Genomic DNA, 22,479 nt, shown 5'->3' with positions numbered 1-22,479 from the left:
TTTTGTCTTTTAAAAGAGCAGTTTATGTTAAGATTTATGCTCTGTAAGGTAAGTGTGAATTAAAATTCAGTCACAATATATGTATTGTACGTTTACGTGCACATGTGTATTGTTGTTATACACATATATTTATTGTACATACGCATATGTCTCTCTGTAGGAGGTTTTTGTATAACAGATACATTATCAATGCAAAATGTATAATATATATGCACTTACATACAAAAGACACACATATTTGCATATGGATAAAGAGACCAAGTTGACTGGCAGCAGCTCTTAGAAGTATCCAGCCACAAGCAAGATGTTTGTTGGACAAAACATGGCAGATCATTTTTTTTCTCCTTACTACCTTTTTCTGTCACATGTTCTTTCAAACCTTTTGAAAACAAAACTTTTGAAAAAGGTTGGTTTTGTTTTGTTTTTTTGAGGGGGAGTTGACACCATTTTGATTCTTGAGAGCAGGCAAACGCCTGGCACCATATTGTTTTTTCTTCTTTTGAATCTTCATTGAAAAAGTCCACCTATCTCTCCGCCCACACCCCCCCCCAAAAAAGTAACAATCGTAATATCCACTTTTGTTTTTTGCAGCATGAATAGTCTTCCCTCCTCCCCCCCCCACCCCCCCGCTTCAGGAAGAATTAGACACAGCCAGTATTTTACGATTAGATGCCAATTTGACTTTATTTTGTTCTTCTTTTGTTTTGTGTGCTTTTTTCCCTCTTTTGACCATTACTTTAGTTTATCAAGTATACATCTTCAAGACCAACTTTTACATTGAACCCTCTTATTTTGTTTTATAATTTGCTTTTTTTTTTTCATTTTAAAAATACTTTTATAGGTCTAATTCTTTTGCATTTTCAGATTTTAAAAGATATATATCTTCTGAAAATATTCATCATCCCCCTTTCTTTGGCCTCTCTTTTTAGTCTTTTCTTCTGTCTCCTATCTTCTTCTTAGGCCATGTTTGCCAGCTACGTCCCTGAAATCATAGAGTTAATAGGAAACCGCAAGAAATATGGTGGTTCCTATAGTGCGGTTAGTGGAAGAAAGTAAGTATTCCAAGAGGCTCTGCTGCCTCTGCTGCAGTAGAACACTCTCTGCATGCCATTTTCTTTTTTTGTTTTTTTGTTTCATGCATGTAGGCAATGTTTGCTCGCTACGTGCCAGAAATTGCTGCTCTCATCCTTAATCGGAAGAAATACGGCGGGACTTTTAACTCAACCCGAGGCAGAAAGTAAGTCAAAGAAGACCAGGTGTGGTGGTGACACGCTAAAGAACCCCTGGGTGTGGTGACATCTGACTCATGGACATACACTAGTATGCTTGTGCTCTGTGACATCAAATGTCACCACCAGAGAGTTGTCACACTATGTTATTAGAGACGTGGGCCATGCTAAGGTACAAGTCGCAATATTTTGCCCCTTTTTCTAGAGAATATCTGGATACCACTAGAACTAAATTGATACATTCTGGAAGGAACCCTGCTATTGCTTCTGCAGTTAGCTTGTGGAACAAGGTCACATCACACTTTTCTAAGCACCAACCAGCTAGACATCACTTGATTGTCTCTTGAGCAAGTAATTATACTGGTCATCATTTGAAATTACTCCGTCCATGAGAAAATTGGGTATGGCAGAACATGACATGGGCGCTTTATGTTGTCCGGGTTATTTCATTATGATGGCCACACTGGAGGATGATATTGCTACTTTTCATTGATCAAATCCTAAGAGATGCTAACTACATGCAACTTCAGTTGACTTAATTTGGCGTTTGCAGGTGCTCGGCACTTCTCAAGATTTGGAACAGTCTTTTTAAAACCATTATATGCCCTAGCCTGAAAAGCATGCATCCGATGAAGTGAGCTGTAGCTCACGAAAGCTTATGCTCAAATAAATTTGTTAGTCTCTAAGGTGCCACAAGTACTCCTTTTCTTTTTGCACATAAGAATAATTCTTTTTGGCTGGTAGCAACACTTATGCTTAAATAGGCCACATAAACCTTCAAAAATTAACTGCTTTACATTTCCATTGAATGCCTGTTTTTCATCTTGACCATGTTACAACCAAGTCTATCTGAAAGCCATGATAGATCTGTTGGGAAATAGCCTCAAATAAGGTCTATATACTCAGAGAATAATATTCTCTTTTCTGTTCCACTCTACGAGTATTTCCATCTTCTCTTGAGTTCAGCTCATCCTTCTGCCATTCCAGTGCAGAAATGGAGAAAACTGGCCTCAAGACTTTTCACATACACTTTTCCACAAAACATAGTAGAGGACACTCTGAATAATCCTTTTTAGTGGAATCTAATTGTTTGTCCCTCCCCTCATCTTTGAGAATTAAGCATTTCAGTTTAGTCCCTTTGAAACCATCACTTTACACACGATGTTCATGTGACATGAATATGGTAAAATCAAGTTATTTCTCTTCCTTGTTGAGTTGAGAGACTCTAAAGACCTGTAACCATTTACCAGCTAATTCCTGAGCACTGGTTTACACCATGTGATCCACAAGTAAAAGCTTTTCCTTCACTGATTTGTTACATCATTGAGCATTACAATGTGTCCCAGTTAAGCAGAGGATCCTTAATCACTCTTTTTTCCTTGGGTTTTTTTTTTTAAAAAGATACTTTCAAATGCCTAAAATACATAACTACTACCAGTACCAGAATCTGTTAGTACAGTTCACCCAGACTGGTTGGGTCTATAATCCTCAAGATTAACAAAAGCATCTTCATTGGCATTTGCCTTCTCTGACCATCAAAGAGAGAGGGAGATCACTAGTTTCTCCAAAATGTTTAGTTTTAATATCTGTCTACTCAGTTTCCTACATGTAGTCTTAAGTCTAGAAGCTTTTCAAACATAAAGCCACAGAATTAGCTGGTATAACTCTTATTGGAGTTTCATCAGCAGAGAATATGACCCAGTAAATACAGTTATAAAAATACAATTTCAATCCTCCTAGTCTAGTCTTTTTTGTCACTGGTACCCAGCATTGCTCTGTTGTCTCTAATCTTGGACCTGATCTTCAGTCAAACTCCAACACCGTGAAGACCTCAACTCCCAGATCACAGGCTTCCCGCTAGCTTTGGGCCTTGCTTCATCTTATTTTATCACAGCTTTTTCTTTTTGCTTTATTTATATGTGCTCTGTTTGTTTTTAGCTCTTTCTCTGTTGGTCTCTGCTGTCCATATTGCTTGTCAATTGTACTCACTCTGTCATCGGCACACAGACTATTCAATTTACTTTACGCATTGTTTCCTGGTTCAAAAGCTAATTACTAAGTACTTTAAAGAAGTCCTTTGCTCACGTGGATCTATCATCAGAGAATATAAGCTTGGGAACTGCTCAGTAAAAAGCCATTAGCACCCCTTGTTTGATGTTGCTTTTGCCGTCAGTAGAACAAGATTGATGAAATGTTATGCTTGGCCAAAATTTGAGTTTTCATTTGGAATTCAGTGTTGAGAGAATGGGCTGTCAGAACCAATATGTTTTCCTTCACTTGGGATATGGGCATGTGGAAGTAATTAGCAATGTAAGGTCTTCAGTTGAGCAAGCAAGCATAGATTCTGGCAGAAAACATAATGAGAAACTACAGTTGTTCTATTTCTAATGTCAAAAAGTTTCCAGATAAAATTAAAAGTGTCTACAAAATGAAAGCAGCTAAACTTTGTTGAAAGATGTTGTTCAGACTCTTAAAATAGCATGTGTGTTTGATTTTCTCTCTGAGAGAAACACATAAAATGTGTGTGGTGTGTGTGTGTGTGTGTGTGCACAGATGTATACAAATCACAAATATTGTATATATAAAATAAGATGTCTATCCAAATTACAGTATTACACATAGTAGGATGTTAAAAAAAAGATTTCTCAGTTCTTGTGTCAAAAACAATAGAAAATTGCATTATCCAATTTCAAGCCCAAGGATGTATTTTGGGAGAAGTATGCTGTAAACTTATACCTATTGAAGTAGCTGGAACCTATGCATATAAAATATTCCCAATACCTTCAGTCATTCAAGAAAAAAACATTAATTTTGACCATGTTTACACAGTGCTTTTCAACCAAAAAGATCCCAAAACATTTTACAAACTATAGGAATCGTTTTGCTTATTACAGAAACACATTCACCCTGGGGTGAGATGCGTAGATAGCTTGGGAATAGAAGGAGCTCTATGTCGCAAAATGTCCTGTGAGTTTTTTTAATTACATCAAATGTGTAGGACCTCAACTTTGCAACCTGTTCCAATAATGAGATCTCTAAGAGTACAGTCGATAGAATACCATGCAAGAGAATTTGTTCAACACTGACTTTGAGCAAAGTGTCATTTACGGATAACCAACACTATTTATTTAATATTTCATTTGTCACAATATAGCACACTGAGGTATCCCATATAAATATTGACCTTGTTCACCTCATGATATCTGATCCAGTTGCAACCCACTGTACTATGGCTGCAGCACACAAACGAGTAAAAAAAATCCTCAATCCATAATTATCTTTGAGTTTACAATTCTTCTCTATGGAGAATGAGAGCCATGTTTAATAACTGGAATGGAATGACCATAGATCATTTAATGAGAATGCTGTAATCTGCATATTGTAGGAAGAGGACAATTTAAGCTAAAAATAAAAAATAAAGTTCATTCAGTGGGACAATCATAAAGGGAAACATATCTACTTTTCTAATGTTACTAATGGGAGTAATGATAAAAATATTATTATTCACTATATTTTTCTACTTTCATTGTGAGTATATAAGGAACCTGTTCGTTCTGTCCCATAAACTATAGCAAGCACCTATTCTCCCTCCTTTCCATTAATTTCTAGTGACTAGATTTTGTATGCTAAACTGTTTTGCCCTTTTTTGCAAATATTTTTTAAAAGATCATTTAAGGTGGATAGATGCAAAGAAAGTACTATATATGACATTGTCTGTGACTTGTGGCATTCCCATTGATGTCTGTGGGAGTTTGGTTCTCAAATTGAGAACTTTGGTTCTAATTTCTGTATTGCACTATCAGTCTGTAAAGTAAAGAATGGTCTAGTGGTTAGGAATCTGAATGCCTTGGTCCTGTTTTTAGCTCTGCCACAGATTCCTTATTTGACTTTAGGTAATAATGTAATTTCTCTGTGACTCAGATGACCTATTAGTATAATTAATAGACTAATACTTTCCTCAGAGGGATGTTGTGAGGATTAATTGATTCATGTTTATGCTTTCTGCAGATGAAAGGTGCTTTCTAAGTGTGAAGCAGAGAGAAGTTTAAAGTCATATTATAGTCTGCTATGTGCAGTATTATACACAGTTTATTTCACTATAGACAACACAAGTACTGTACAAGAGCTGTGTTTTATGTATTTAAGCAATTTCATAGGTGGATTTTAAATATAAAGTATATTTAGCAGGCAATGTGGTATTGTACTGCTGAATACTGTATTATGTTACCAATGGCAGTGGTAACATATGATCCATTATAATATCTGGACATCAGGCACTTAGTGATATATTGCATGCTGCAAAGGATGAGGGTGTGGAAGTAATTGTTAACTAAATTAGTAGCATGCTAGGATCATGAAGAACAGGCATAGTAGTTTGCAATGATTAATACTGGACAAAAACAGATGGAGAGAAAAAGTTAGATATAACATGAAGTGAGGAGGGAGAAAAAGCAATGTGATCTGGGAAGTGCAATATAATAGAGGATCTGTAGATCAGGGAACAAAACAAGAAAGATTATAAACACAAGAAAGCAGGCAGTCATTTTTTACCATGGGTATCACCAGTTACCAGGTGATAATTTATATCTTGAATATTGTGATGTCATTATTTCCCCTTGGTGATTGCGCTCTTCTGAGGAGTTCTGAAATTACCCTATACCCTATGTATAGTCCTTCTCATTTTAAAACTTTCAGCTCAACAGAAACTACAAGGGGCTTCTTTTGGAGCCTGTCAGCAAGCACTCCTGGATTAGCCTACAGGGGACATTTTAGAGCACAGCATAGCTGACCATATATGGATGAACAGGACACCACCAAGTCCAATGTCTGCTGGCTGATAGGGAAATAGACCAGGGACTCTAGATCAGTGCTTCTCAACCTTTCCAGACTACGGTACCCCTTTCAGGAGTCCGATTTGTCTTGCATACCCCAAGATTCAACTCACTTAAAAGCTACTTGCTTACAAAACCAGACATAAAAATACAAAAGTGTCACAGCACACTATTACTGAAAAATTGCTTACTTTTACATTTTTACTGTATAATTATAAAATAAATTGGACTATAAATATTGTACTTACATTTCAATGTATAGTATATAGAACAGTATAAACAAGTCACTTTATGAAATTTTAGTTTGTACTGAGTTCGCTATTGCTTTTTATGTAGCCTGTTGTAAAATGAGCCAAATATCTAGATGAGTTGATGGTACCCTCTTGGAGGACCTCTGTGTACCCCCAGGAGTGTGCATGCCCCTGGTTGAGAACCACTGCTCTAGAGTGCAGCCACTAGACTTCAAAGTCAGTCCATTCGTGCCAACCTCTGAAAGGCTGGGAGAGTCTCTTTGACAACTTAGTGTTTGGATGCTCTTCTGAACTTTTCCAACCAACTTTTTTATTATGAAATTCGGGCTGGTGTTCTCATGAGATCACTTTTTCTCATTAGATTTTCAGTGATTCTTGGTTTTGTCTACACAAAATTCTGCAAATGTATTCTTCCTTGTGTTATTTTGGAACTTCCCTTTCTAGTCCAAGCCAAAGTACAAATTATAGAGGTATCTGAATCTTAAAAAAAAAGCCCAAAAGCCAGATTAATGTTTCTGAAATTGTTAGTGCCAAGTTCAGTTTGAGTTTTGGATGAAGATCGAAATCAGTTCTTAATTGCTCCTTCCTAAATTAACATGTTATTTTACATTTATGATGTTCTCATAGGACGGCCCGCCCTTTCTTAATTGTTTTCTGTATGCATGCACATGCTTTGCAGCTCACATGATCAGGATTGATTCAAACACTGAAGAATAGTCTCCCAAAGAACGTTAGTGGGCAATTTAAAATGGGACTGGACAAAATACTAGAAAAAATACTGTAAGGAATAATCCTGCAGTGGAGAGAGAGAGATTTTTTTTCATCTCTGATTTCTATTTTATTATTAGTCTATAGTTCTTAGGGCCAAATGCTGCTTGCCTTACTCATACTAACTCCTATCGACTGCTATGGTTGTTTATGAAAAAAGTGAGCTAAATGTGACTCTATATAAATACATATTATACATAAATCCCTTGATAGTAAAGATTAATGAAAGATACTATTTTAAATTTTCAAATCAGAAACATTTTAATCATCTTGAGATATTGTTTTAGTTAAGACGTGCTTAAGATGTTTATTTTAATCAAACCGCAGTGCTGTATAAGCTATTAAAATCTCTTGTTTCTCCTCTCTTATGATCTGCTATGCTTCTCAGAGATTTCTTCAGATTTCTTACATTTATAAGCTATATATTAGCAAATCATCAACATATCATCAAGAGGGATCATCTGTTAGTGATTCCTTCCAGAAGGAAACGTGGGACTCAATAACTGAACTTCACAGAGATTTAAAAAAGAACTGTGGACAGACAGATACAGTAAACAGACAGACAAACAGATAATTTAAGTTGACAGGCCATCTTGGACTCATTAGACATACTGGTTTGATTAGGAATTAGAATGATTTTTTTTTAACTTAGCTGAATACCTTGGCAAACATACCTTTGATTTTTTTTTAGCTTTAATAATAAGTGGCATAGCTCCAAAGAAAGTGACATTAGATTATTATATTAAATAATTTGATACAATATGTACGATTATTTTCCACTAGGATGTAAATGGTAATAAGAGAATGTGACATGGGTTGTTCTATGGACTTAGGGGTGTGTATCATTTTCTGCTAGGTATTCTTCTAAGCCCCCAATTTCAAATGAAGACCCACTTAGAATTACAGAAAATGTGATGAGTGTGAAATAGTTCTTGTGTCCTCATACTGCTTCCTGCCACATCTATTCACATGTGATTGCCCAACCGTTGTACTCTGCGAGACCACTGGAAGAGCATTCCCATTCAAGCAGCTGGTATGGAAAGAGATGTTTCATATTTTGAGGCTCTGTGTTGAGTCACAGGTATTGGGGACAGTGATGTAACCCCACTTGTTAAATAGATTAACAGATAGAACAAATAGGTCAGAGGACAGAGTCTTTCTTCAACTTTTCTTGTCTCCATTTTTTTCTGCATGCTCGTTTAAAATCTATTCATTGTTATGAAAGCAAAAATGGAAATGTAGGCAGAGATATGTAACAATGTTTATGAGCCTCCCTAAAATCTTGTAGTCTGGGTCTCATAACTCATGCCCACTTCTTAGCACAATAAATTTACATTTCTAGGTACAAATCTAAAAATGCCATCTTTTCCCTTCCCATCCCTATTTTTTAAAAGTCTTTACTGTTCTGTTTTAGCACAAAAGTGGAAGCTGTTACTGTCCAAATTCTTGCCCAAGAAAATGAGTCTGATCAGTGAGGTATTCAAATTGCAGTGACTTCCCATGTTCCACAGAATATACAGGCTGTGATTTACTAAGCAAACATTCCACATGGAGTAACGTGAGATGGCAGAAGTGCTGAAAAAAATCAGTGAGCTTTGGTAAATTATGACCTTTTATTTCCACATAAGCTCTTTTGTGGAAAATTAGTCATGAAATTTTGGGGGTGATTTCACTTGCGAGAAATGCATTGTTTTCAATCATACATAAAATGCTTTAAGTCTTAAAGCCTTGATAACTTAATGCCATGCAAACTGCACAAAAGTTGTCTTTTGACAGATGGAGCATTTTAAAAAAAAGTTTAAAACAATTAAATGAAAGAGCACCTTAAATGGTGGAAGTGGGCTGGGAGCCTTTTATGTTCCATACTGAACAATATATATACTGAATATACAAGAGCAAATAATTTCAGTTGATTGCAAAAGTAATAGCAGGGTATATTCTGCATGGTAGCTCAAAAAAATGTTGGGATTTGGAAGGATTAGAGCAGTAGACGGAAGTCTGGTTGATTCTGAAATGCTGATGCTAGAGTTGTGGTTTACTCGTTTGATGTCTTGTAAACCTTCTAGCATGCTCTCCTTTTGCATGTCACAGCACTCCACAGTTTTTACTAGTTTTGCTAATCCTTGAATTTATTCATTGTTATTATGCACGTGTGTTGTGTGTTTCAGTATATGATGTGAAAGCAAGAATATTCTAGTAGTAGACAATATTATTGTGGTACCTAAGTAAGAAAGCAAGTATTCATCCCCTGCTTTGAGATGAGGTAGAATCTGCTTAACTAACTCAGACCCTGGTGGAAACAGAGGCATGTCAGTTATACACATTTTTCATTATCAGAGTTTCAGAGGTATACATCATGCTGGGGGATATTAATTTATGCTTCATGACTTGTTTTAAATATAAGCCATGTACAAATCTTCAAGTTATTAAAAAAAGGTAGAATTAACTCATGGGAGCCAAAATTGAACAAGGAAGCTGTCTGAAGTGAATAAGAGGACTCACAGTGGATCATTCATGCTAGCATACTATTGTGAGTAGGCTTGCAAACAGCATCAGATATGCTGTTTAAACAGACTAAATGTATCATTTATCCAAGGTTACAGTCACTGAAATGTATTCCTCTGCATCTGTTCCCTGGCAATAATCCCAGTTAGGTGGGCACAATAACAGCGATTTCTCCTGCATTGTAGAAATGTTCCAGGTGGTGCTAGAGTGCATTGTCACATTTTTAGAAAGTTCTCTGAGGGGGAAAAAATACCATGTCCCACTTCTGCCAATCTTTATTCAGAGTACTCTGGGAAAGAAAGAGGATTTCCTGTTTACACATAGGACATGTTTGATGTATTCCAGTAAAATCCCTCAATCAGACAGATCACTGTACTTCTGGTAGGATACAGCTGATCAAGTGTACATGGACTCTCACAGCTAGAAATTAAGCCTAATTAAAGCCCTATACTGACTATTCGCCATATACTATCTATTAATCAAATTTAAGATACCCTTTAAAAGAGCTAGAAGCAGCTGAAGACGCACTTATACTACATCTTTTACTAGCACAGCTATGTGTCAGGCAGGGATGGGTTGTGGGCAGCCTGTGGGCATAAAGTGAACTGCTCAATACTGGGGCCAGAGGTCAGAGATCAGTCCAGTGGGCAGGCTAGGTCAAAACTGTAAAGTCAGAGTCCATTACCAAATAGAGAGCATGAGGCAAGAATCAGGGTTGGGTAAGGCCATGGTCTTTCATTGGGGTCAGCAGTGGTCTGAAGCCAAAGACAGTGAACCAGGATCAGTGCTGGGGTCCAAGCCTAGATCGAGAGCCAGAACTCTAGAATCAAGGCAAGTTGCAGCGAGGACTGGTGAGAGCAGGTCTAAGGCAGAAGCACACTGGAGGACTGTGTTGCTCAGACAACTCCCAGAAATGGCTTTCTGGTTTATACAGGAAGTGCCAGCCAATCAGGAAATCTCAAAGAGCTGTTGCAAGGCAGGACTTCCTGCAGGGCTTAGCTTCTCAGTACCTAATGGTGGCAGCTTTGCTGGCCCCTGGTGGTAACAAAGAAGCAGCACCTGCCTCGAACCCCACCGACCCCACTGCTAGGTCTGTCGTTCTTACACTATGTCAGTAAAAAAAAAAATCATACCGCTAACCGATATTATTATTAGACAACCATGCCTAGAAGGTTGGTTGGACCTTAAAATGACAGTGATAAACAATTAGGGCCAGCACATTTTAACAAGTCTTTTAAGCATATTTATAAGAAATAAGTACATAAAATTAATCCCTGATGAATGTCAACATTTCTGTCTGGGATGTGTGGTATGATGTAGCTGAATATACTTCTGGTAAGGGCAACAGGAGATGAAATAATCAGTACTGTCCAGGAGGTGCTGAGCTCCTAGCAAGATTGGTCCCTTGCAGCCTGATCCTGCTGTCATTGAAATCAGTGACAAAACATGTTGACTTCAATGTGAGCAGGATTGAGGCCTTGATAGGTACATTAATATGCTATAATGGTCTAGCTCAGGAGATATTCACAAGTCTCAAGTAGCATATCAAGTATCATATATATAACCATATATTTCTCTTATGCATCAACATTTTGCAGTTCACTTTTCAAATATATTTTTATGCCAGAAGAATAAAGGAATGTGTAGCATATTGGCAAAATAGATATCAGTGGAAGTTCCCAGTTTCTAAATGTATTCAGGAGTGGAAAATGGTAAATGCACAGAAATAACGCATAAAATAATGCTTATCACAGTCTAAAAAAGAATGGAAGTCCTCCATTTCTGCATAGATAGTATAGCAATATGGACTAAGAAAACCCACCTACCTATTCAAGTCCTGCTTTTATAATGAGGAAAAGGAAGAGTTTGAGATTACTCTTTCTTGGTTCTTAATTCTGCATTGATTTATTGGCCACAGAAATAAGTAAAATCCTGTATCAGAGGTAATATTTAATGTTGGTACCTGATATTTATGATCTTGCTTTTTATTTTATTTTAATCTGGCACATGACCCATTGCTTGATAATAATACACTGAATGTACTGTCTTATAGCACTTTTCACTTTCAGAGTGCTTCACAAATATTAATTAATTCCCAAATCACGCCAGTTGCTTTTCTAAGAACAAGAGATGATCTTAAAAATCTGTACCAGTTTGAAAGATCATATAGTTTCAGCAGGATTCATGATTACAGAGACAACAAACAGCACTGGAAAGAGGAAAAGCTTCCAAGATGTTTGCCCACATATAATTAGTATATATGTATGACTGATGGAAGAACTCTGACACCAAAAGTTAAGATTTACATTTCCAAAACTAGACTCTTCATTTCGGCACCTAAGTAAAAGTGGGCAGATGTTCAAAGATGCTGCTCACTTGCAGCTCCCAGTGATTTCAGTGGAGTCTATGGGTGCTTAGTACCTCTGAAAATCAGGTCACTTATATTTAGGTGCCTAAATATGAATTTAGGACCTGAACTTTAAGCACCAGAGTTCAATTTTTTTGCCCAAGTAACTAGTCCGGGCAAATGGTGAGTTATTGAAAATCCCACTAGATACCTCTCTGCCTCTGTAGATGCCTAAATACCTTTAAAAATGTAACTGAGTCACTTTTGAAAATGAGCTCCAAAGAAACTTCACTTTTGTACATTTTACTCTTTATTCATTAGAGCATATTGTCTTTCTATGCACAGTGTTAGTGAAAAGGTTAGAGGGGCTCTGATGATGTTCACAAGTGTATGAATCCTTAGTGTTAATTCATGTTTTGAGTTGAAGCATTATACATAGTACAACTTTCCTGGAGTTAGTTTCAGAAACATTGAATTTCCTCAATTTTCTCCCTAATTAATTAGGGCCTTCAAAAAAATTTGGTTTTACTGGAAAAACGTCAATAGCTCAATTCCTAAATACTCCATAGACGCACTGCACACATGCTTCCCCTCCTCCCACATTACTTCAGTGAGAAAAGAAGGGAGGAAATCTGTAGCCTCACATCCATGTTTAACAGATAAAGGGGCAGAATATCACTTGAAATACTCACTTGAAAGCCTTTGTGGCACATGAGCAATTGCCCAATAGTAAAATCTGGAATATCTCTGACAAAATAATCCACTCAAACACAGTTCTACATATCCCTTCCAGTTTCTTGTGGAGATATCAACTTGTCCACAGGAACATCATTGTCAATGATATTAAATACTGTTGACTGACATAGAAGAATCAGCATGAACACCTGCCCTTTGTGAAACCACAGGTAGAAATTAATGACCATCTTATTCTCCAAGCCATAACCAAATTTGAAATAAGACCAAACAACACAGGTGTGCTTCCAACGGGGGTCCACAGGGATCGGTTCTTGGCCTCACAGTATTTAACACATTTTTTTTTAATGACCTGGATAAAATATAAAATCATCACTGATAAAGTTTACAGATGACAGAAATTCAGGGAGTGCTAAATAATGAAGACAACAGGTCAATGATAAAGAGCTATCTCTGTTGCTTGGTAAACTGGGAGTAAGCAAACTATATGTATTGTTATATGGCTAACTGTATACATCCAGTAACAAAGAATACACGTCACAATGGGAGACACTTTCCTGGGAGGCAGTGACTCTGAAAAAGATTTAGGGATCGTGGTGGAGAATCACTGAACATGATCTCCCAGTTCAATGCTGCGGCCAACTGGTCTAACGCAATTCTAGCATGATGGACCTCTATCTATTTTGTTTAACAAAGAGAATGTGAAGGGGTGACTTGATGACAATCTATGATTTCTCTGTGGGGAACAAGTATTATAATGGGCTCTTCAATCTAGCAGAGAAAGGTATAACACAGACCAATGGCTGGAAATTGAAGCTAGACAAATTTTTAATAAGTGAGAGTAATTAAGCATTTGAAAAACTTAGCAAGCGTCATGGTAAATTCTTTGTCACTGACTATTTTAAATCAAGATTGGATGTTTTTCTAAAAGATCTGCTCTAGGAATTATTTTGGGAAGTTCTATGGCCTGTGTTGTACAGGAGGTCAGACTACATGATCATAATGGCCCCTTCCGGCCTTGGAATCTGTGAACCATGAAAGGGCTCAGAAAAATCTAAGAACTCCAGACAGTGCCACAGCAGCTCCAATACAACCTTCTCAGCACCTGTTTCTAAATGGAAGATTAGAGGGTGATGAGACTGTTAGCGTCATTGGACAGTTAACTGGGCACAGGCCTATAAATTACTCATTTGAGGGAAGCTGATCTATTGCGTTCCTGAAAGGGGACATTGGACAGTCTCTCCAATAAGGGACCCAATATCCCTTCATTACAATGACTGTTGTTGTAAGTCACAAGCTGAAGCTTACACAGTCTAGAACCACAGAGAGCAAGACATGCTGAAATTCAAGTGCAGATGATGTTACCTTAGTACCTCCCCCCACCAAATAAATATCTGCTGCCAAGGATATAGCCAATCCAGTCAGCATCCAATCAATTTTGTGTACTACTAAGTAGACTGAAGACTACTTGTTGTGGGAAATACTCACCTCTGCTTCCAAGTAAAGACAGCCCAAGTTCACCAAACTCTCTGCCATTTCAAAAAATAAAAAAAATAAGGTTGGCTAGATTTTATTATGATACACTATTTACCATTACATAAGATTTTATGACTGGTGTGGCATGAAATGCTGTAGATTCTGTCAGTGATCAAGCATAGGGGAGATGTGATGCTAGGACTTCAATGCTTGTAAAGAGGGAACATTCCTGCTGAAGGAATAACACTTGCAGAGTTCTTCAGGCTGACTATGTAAAACCTACTATTACGTGGTAGGCTGAAGGCCATTTTAACAATGGGCATGAATGCAGGCATCCAAGTGACTATATCTGAAGCATAGGTGATAAAAGCTAAGCACACATGAAAAAGCTGTCCCCCTTGATCCTCTGTACATTTATGGTAAAACTTTAGATTTAGGCAGATATACGTAGTGAGCGTTCTTCAGTCTTGAGAGACATATATCATTACTAAAGACCATCTGAACAGGATTAATTTTAAAATGAGACGCACTTTCCATAACCACATGAATAGAGATATTTCAACCTGCCTAATAAGGGTATACTTACAGGTCAGGAGACTGGGCAGTGCTACAGAGAGGTTTTATAATGAAAATCTATTTCATAACAAATAGCTGAAGGAGAACAGAGGCAGGTAAAAATAGTAGCTGTAATTCCACATGCTTGCAATAAAAATCAGTTAAGCAGGAACTTAAAAGCATCAGTGCATAATATTTTTAAGAAATACTATTCAAGCTTTGACTGTCACAAGATATGATACAGTATACCAGCAGCATCTCTGCCAAAAATGAATTAGTGAGTGGTTCAGCAATAGCTAAGTTGTTATAATGTCTGATAAAGGTATATTTCCTGGTTAGCTCTTATTGCTTTGCCATGTAATGTGGAACCCTGATCTGAAAGTCCTGATGCAGACAAAAATAGGGATTTTTGCCTGTGTCAGGACTATAGTTTTAGGTTCAAAGTAGTGTCACACAAACTGCATTTTGTGGTATATTCTTGTGTTTTTCCATTATCCCTTTCTGAGGATAGGAGTTCTTGGGCCTGATCTTGGCATCAGACATTTAGCAGCATATTACACAATACAAAGGTTTAGGAGATGCAAGTCATTTTTGAAATTAAAATACCATGCTCTGATTTGGTAGCATTTTACATCCTCATTTCACAGGTGTCAATGGCTACATCAGATGCAAGACAGTGGAGAGCCATGTCATTTGTTTCTTGTATCCTCTGCAGTATTAAAAATAAATAAAAGGACAAGCTCTGCTCTCTTAATCTATGTACGTGGGTCTCCTCTGTCCAATAATAATCAAAATTATCAGGCTGAGAGAGAATGCAATGGTGGCTTTTCACAACCTATTGCCCTGCTCTCCTACCTCAGAGAGGGGGGTATAATCAAATTAAGGAGATGCTTAAGTGAATAGGGATGGACTTAAGTACATGCATAAAGGCTTTGCTGAATCAGAACCTGTAAAGTCTTGAGTGATATTACATAAGTCATAAAAAGCAAAAGTACATCACATTGTAGTTTACTCTAGTTTATTTAGGGAGCATGTTCAGCTAATCTGGTATATAAAAAAAACCTAGTATATCCAGTCTCTGATGAGAATCATAGATAGTTTTTACTGGAACAGAGTGATCCTGATATGTTTGAATAGGGAAAGTATAAACATTTGGTACTATGAAACTCCCTTCACCTTACAATGATAGAATACAGGTAGGCTCATCAAGTACCCCACTGTGTTTCATTTCCAACTATATCGTCCTGCTACTATTGTGCAGAGAGAGGATGGTCAGTAGACAAAGGCATGACTAGAAGACTAAGCAGGAAGTTAGAAAAGAGATTAAAACATATGTATTTGATATAAATATTATAGTTTTAAAGAGACATCTAGATCAATATCTGCCATATTTCATTAACTTGACAAAGTGAACACAATATATTCAGAGAATATTGAATGGAATTTTCAGTTCATTCTCTCTGATTTATTATGACAGAATAGGTAGGGTGATTTTTCCCCCCGTCCAAGTGCTTTATATTTCTGCCAATAAAAATGGATATAACTTCTCCACAAATAAACAGCTGAGACATTTGTATTTCATATTGGCTTCTCCGGAGGAGGCACAAGTAAAGAGAAAGGAGATCTGTTTTGCAGAATCTTGTTCTGGATGGAGCTGTTTTCATTTACAGTGCAGTTTACATGGATTAACTGTGTGTTCTTAATTATCTTACTTCAGGAATCTGGATGTTTTAGTTATTCTTTTTCTTTGCTTTAACCCACCGTACATTTGGTGGTAATGGTATTGGTTTAAGGACCTTTTATCAGAATTTTAACTTATGTTGTAAGGAACTAGTGCCTCTCTAAGAGATAATATAAGCAAGTGAACAAATATACACAAGTGAACAAATTCCATCCCTGATCATGCAAAGGGATTCACCCATGAAGAGCCCTATAGTTCTGTAATGTATACTATCTTTATAATGCTAATAGTAATTTTGAGATTAGAAATTCTGAGGAAATGAGAGGTGGTGAATTGGGCTATGTCCTTGTGAAAACAATGGACTCCCAGAGGCACAGAGAATCTGTGTAAAGAGTCTATAGCTCTAGCTGCTTGGCTCCTTCAACCTCCAAGTAAGCCTTTGCTCTTTCCGCTGCTTCCGCCCCCAGAAGACTACCAAAACTGCTTCATCCAAGTTTGAACTCCCACAGGCAGAACCTGTAAGAAGTGCTCTAAAATAATTAGGTCCATGGCTTTCCCCAGAGAGTTTGTCTCCAGAGTCCGCCACCGATCAGCCAGGTCCTGCAACCTCTGGGCTACCACACAGGGTTGTGGTCCCCATAGAAATGGCTCATTGTGGAACTTACACCAGTATGCTTCTGGTGAAAGTCCTAATCTAACATGGCTGCTTTCAATTTGGGGTACAAGTTTGACTGTGGGCCACTCAGAGCTCTATAACCAGCCTGAGCCTCCTCAGTGAGAAATGGTGTTATGCCGACTGTGCGAGTGGAATCTTCCCAGCCTGCCACACAGGCGGCCCACTCAAAGATTCAGAGAAAGGCCTCAGCATTGTTCTCAGGCCCAACTTTCCCAACACCAGGACGGGCCTGCCCTGTCCTAGTACTGCAAATTTCTCGAGTTGCTGTAAAAACTGCTCAGGTTGTTGATGTTGAGACTCTTGATACTGCTGCTGGGTGGCAAACTATACCTCAGACTGCTTTTGTTGACTTTTCTAAAGTTGCAGGAGGAGCGTCTGAGACTTGCTGCCTTCTGCGAATAAGCGGACAATGTCCTCCTTCTCTATTTACTGTTACTCTTTCAGTTTCCATTTCCCTCCTAGGTGGGCAGAGATCACAAATCCTGCCAAGTACACCAGTTGCAGAGGAGCTGCCTCCTGCTGAGTGCCCTTTTGTGGCCAGGAGTCGGTTTGCAGGCACCCTTCCCCAGTTATCGGCCTCTTGTGGGGCCCATAAGAACTCCATGCAGTCTCTCTTGTGGCTAACAGTGCCTCCACCTGGGGCTGGTTTAATAACAGGAGTGGTTCAAACAATCCTCAGAGTCCCAAAATAAAGCCCATGACCATAGCACAAATTTTCATCCTTAGCCCTGGTTCTTCTGTCACACACAGACTTCTTCTGTCCCAGTCTGCTCCACCCAAAGCCACCAGTCCCAGCCCTCTAGGCCTGACTTCCTTCTCCTGTCAGCTCCATCCTGCAGCTTCCTGCTGCTTCCATATAAGGAGGCCCCTCGTGCAACCCAGGATTGGCTAGCCTCAGCCTTCCAGTCCTTAGGGGGTGAGCCACCTTGTTACAGATACTTTTGCAGGACAAGTACCTCACATGCTATGAAATTGCATTGATTTATTAGAACGGTTTCATCATTGGTGTAATTCCACTGAAGGCACTGATATTACAGAAATAGGATGACTTTAGTCTTCATGAACAATTAATAATACAGATATCTGAAATACTCAACCCCCCCTTGTTTCTTTTTCAAAAATGTAAAGAATCAAATTAATTCGTTAAATTAATATTATGAGAAATGATATCAAAGCTTTAATTCAACTTTTAATTCAGGTTAAAAATCATGGCCCAAATTCTGGGATGCATCCAAGTCATTGCAAGGAAAGTTGTAATCTGACTGTAATATTTCTTTACTTGTGTTACTAATTGTTTTGTTTTTAAAATCTAAATTACTTTGACCCATTTATGGTGGTGTTTTACATTTCCGTGTTACTCAAAGAAATGTCATTGCTCCATTTATATAGCCAGGTTCAGTGTCTTGTTCTAATGCACTAGCCACTGCTCTCCTTTTATAATCGGATTCACTCAGACACACATGGTATCCCTGGGAAGTCAATTAAACTCTGCATGAGTGCTAGCATCTACCTGTGTAGATGAAATTGCAGGATCAGGACCTATAACCTAGTGCTGTAGTGCTTGAGTTTTCCGCACTGCAAGGTGAATTTTGAAATTGGAAAAAGAACCTGTCAATTGAAACTTGAAAGTATAATACAACAAAGTAATTTTGATTAATACTGTGTTAGATTTTGGCACTTTTTAAAAACCAAAACCTATATTTCAGACTAAATTTCTTGGATAATGCCTCTTAAAGTATACTCCCATCAAAGCAAGTCTGTTAGCCCAGATTCTGAATTACTACAACGTTATTTTACTATCAATCAATTCTAACTGAATTCAAAACACTTTCAATATGTTGGCTTTTTTTAAATGTTTACTGTATGGAAAAAAATGGGTGTTGCAGGGAAAGGGAATGATTATAGGCACAGAAAGGGGAAGCTATAAATCTTTAAATCAGATACAGGACAGATTGGAACAATATGGGTTTTTCCAATGTTTCTAAGATAATGTACCTAATAACTCTCCTTGGGCAAGAAGGCAATCTGTTTTCAATCAATCTCTCTCCTATGCAAAAATATCACTTATGTTAAAGGGAGAATTTTATTTATTTATTTATTCTGAACCCAGAAGATTCCCTATCCCAATTACTCTGATTTGTATCTGACAACTAGTACAATATAAGAAAAAGCAAAGATGCAGAGGACAGATAATGAACTTGTGTGTATAAGGAATACATAGTTCCAATGCATTCTGCCACTTTCATATGATCCCAGTCCTTCTGCTAACGTACAAGAAATCTATGTTCCTGTTTCTCCACTGTCTTGAGCCTTATGTAGTACTATCCACTAAGGTAAAGTGGGTGTAAAATGCTACTGAATCAGAATTATGACACTTTATGCATGACTAAATGACTGACCAAACTGCAAAGCAATTGAGAATCTAACCTGAGTTTCTGCTGTAGTAGTCCACCTCCATATTGCAACCAAGTTAGCTGATGGCTTTACAGTCAGTATTTGGTCTTCACTTTGCTCTTATAAAATGTGGAAGCTATTTAAAAACATAAAAAAGTTACTGTTGTCTGAGTTAAAGTATGTCTTCAGTCCCACCTTGCATCCAGGAAGGAAATGTCTTTTTTGTGCAAGAAATCAATATTGTTCTATGGACTTGCCCCTGGAAGTCTTTGCAGAGCAAGTGGAATCTGAAGTCTTAAGAACTGTAAAAAGCAATAATAAAATGCCGTTACCTAAACAAAGAAATTTTCCTGTTGCCATAAATATTATACCAATTAAACAAGATAAAAAATGCAACTCCTAAATAGGGATGGCAAATAAGTCCCACTTACTATGATTCTTAGGATCAAAATTGCTTATTTTTTGCTATTATTTTTCATTTTCTTGTGCCTTTGCAATTCCGGTTGCTTTTGGGGAACAGATGCAGGAAGAGTGCCTGAATACCCCAAGAAAACTACTACTTCCAAAGCTGTTACTTCAATTTGGCAGACTCAGGAGGTTCAGAATTTACATTTAATGTTCTCTTAAGCATAAAGAATGAGCGTATTCGAACACAACCTCTGAAACTTTTGAGGTTTGCTCATCACTAATTTGTAAGTTTTTAAGTAATGAACTAGGTTCATCCAGATATTACGTGGTGATTTGTGAGGCATAATTCATCTATGACTCTTGCAAAGCTAATTTATGCAACCTCAAAAGTGGCTAGGAAATGGGTCTGGCTAAGGCAACCATGGATTGCTATTTAAACCTGTCCTTCACTGGCAGAACCCCCCAAGGAAGATCAGCAGTACAAACACCACATGGCAAATTTTGGAACAAAACTTTTGTGACAAGCTGTAGTGGGATTTACAAAACTGAGCATAGACATAATGGAGAGGTGCATCTTCCCCATTTACAGGCATCCAGGCTGACCACATCCCCAGCATTGCTGCCAGAACTGCCAATCATGGGATCTTGCAAACATAGGTGGGACCAATAAGAAAATCAAGCCCAACTATTAAGGAAGGAGAACAGAGAGAGATAGGGAGGCAGAAAGGCCTGGGAGAGGGGAGGGGCTACAGTCCCATTCCATGCTGCCTCTAAATAATCTGACAGGGAGACAGAGATTGCAAACCCTGAATTTAGGGGCTTATAGACTCATTTTAGGTTAAGCTGATAGAAACCAGTTAGATAAACTGGGAGGGAGATATGATTGTTCTCTATGTATGCATTAGAGCAGCGGTTCTCAGCTCAGGGTCCCTGTTCCCCTGGTTGTCTGCGAGTCCTTTCATGGGGCCCATGGAGCCCTGCAGCTGAAACCCAGTGCCCCGAGTCCCAGCACTGAAGACAGGAGCAGCACAGGGGTGAACCCTCTCCCTCCCCGCCCCTGAAGCCAGGAGCGGCACCAGGCTGAAGCCGGCTGACCCCTCGCAACGCCCCGAAGCCGGGAGCAGCGCGGGGCTGAAGCTGGCCTACCCACTCCCCTCTCCCCCCGAAGCCGGGAGTGGCTGGCGGTTGAAGCCGGCCGACCCCCGCCCAAAGCCAGGAATAGCAGGGGGCTGAAGTTGGGAGCCCCAGCACCCCACCCCTGCTGAAGCTGGGAGCCCCCCTCCGCCTGTACACAGCCTCTAGCTACCCCCTGCCTGCACCCTAAGCTACTCCCCTGCCCGTACACAGCCCTTAGCTACCCCCTCCCTGCACCCTGAGCAATTTTCAAACTTTTTAAACTAAGTCCCCCCTTTGAGTTATATTTTTGTTTGCATCCCTCCACAGTCTAGACAGGTTGGGTGACCTCCTGAGTGAGTCGGAGTGGAGGTGCACTGTGCCCCGCCAGCCCTTGCCCACCCAAAATGGAAGTAAAACTATGCCTACGCCCAAGGGTCGTCCTCCCCCTCAGCCCTGAGTTCCCCCCACCTCTGCTGGGCTCTGGCATTTTTATGGCGTGTTGAGGGGGGCCTCAGCAAGAAAAAGGTTGAGAACCCCTGCATTAGAGGGCTAAATACGAGGGAGGGAGAGGAGTTATTTAAGTTAAGTGCCCATGTGGACACAAGAACAAATGGATATAAACTAGACATCAACAAGTTTAGGCTTGAAATTAGACAAGGGTATCTAACCATCAGAGGAGTGACATTCTGGAACAGCCTCCAAAGAGGAGCAATGGGGGCAAAAAACCCAGACTGAGCGTGATACGTTTGTGTGATGAGACTGCCTATAATGGCATGGAGCCAGTCTGCGACTGCTAGCAGCAAATATCTCCAATGATTGGTGAGGAATACTAGATGGGGAGGGCTCTGAGTTACTACAGAGAATTCTTTCCCAGGTATCTGGCTGGCGGGTCTTGCCCACATGCTCAGGGTCTAACTGATTCCCATATTTGGGGCCAGGAAGGAATTTTCCCCTGGGTCAGATTGGCAGAGACCCTGGGAGGTTTTCACCTTCCTCTGCAGCATGGGGCACAGGTCTCTTGCAGGTTTAAACTAGTGTAAATAGTGAATTCTCTGTAACTTTAAGTCTTTAAACCATGATTTTAGGACTTCAGTGAGAGATTAGGAGTCTATGACAGAAGTAGATGGGTGAGGTTCTGTGGCCTGCAATGTTCACGAGGTCAGACTAGGTGATCATGATGGTCCCTTCTGGCCTTAAAGTCTATGAGTCTGACTGCCCCAAGAGAATTGACAACATGGTACCAGAAGTGGAGTTGACTTTAACTGTAAAAAAGAGAAGCCCTCCCCCGCAACAAACTACACATTTTTTGTTTTTGTTTTTTTTCTGGTATATATGTAAGAGAATTATGGAGGCGAATCAGCTTCTACAATGACTGGTTGATTTAGAAGCACAGGAACAACATAGGCAGCAACAACTGTTTAAACAGATGGCATTGAACCAACAACTGTTGTTACAGCAAATGGTGTACCTGATGCTGGCTACTACTCCTGATGGTGTTGTTACTACAGGGAATGCATGTTCTGTACTTCAGGGGACCGTGACATTTCC

The 22,479-nt window shown here is 38.9% G+C and overlaps 1 protein-coding gene across 41 annotated transcripts in view; it reads left to right on the top strand.

Moving 5' to 3' along the window:
• KCNMA1 (potassium calcium-activated channel subfamily M alpha 1) overlaps positions 1-22,479 on the top strand; it is an 873,358-nt gene that overhangs the window by 642,603 nt on the left and 208,276 nt on the right. For 39 of the 41 annotated variants that reach the window (XM_075130775.1, XM_075130771.1, XM_075130770.1 and 36 more), the window contains one exon: positions 961-1,052. In XM_075130775.1, coding sequence (XP_074986876.1) covers positions 961-1,052 — 92 coding nt within the window. Of the gene's footprint in view, positions 1-960; positions 1,053-1,108; positions 1,238-22,479 lie in introns of those variants that run through there. The other 2 variants (XM_075130787.1, XM_075130786.1) reach the window with 1 other exon arrangement.

Source organism: Caretta caretta, chromosome 7 (genome assembly GCF_965140235.1).
Source record: "Caretta caretta isolate rCarCar2 chromosome 7, rCarCar1.hap1, whole genome shotgun sequence".
Taxonomy (NCBI): Eukaryota; Metazoa; Chordata; order Testudines; family Cheloniidae; genus Caretta; species Caretta caretta.
Note: the sequence above shows the minus strand (reverse complement) of the source record. Positions and strands in the feature narration are given on the sequence as shown.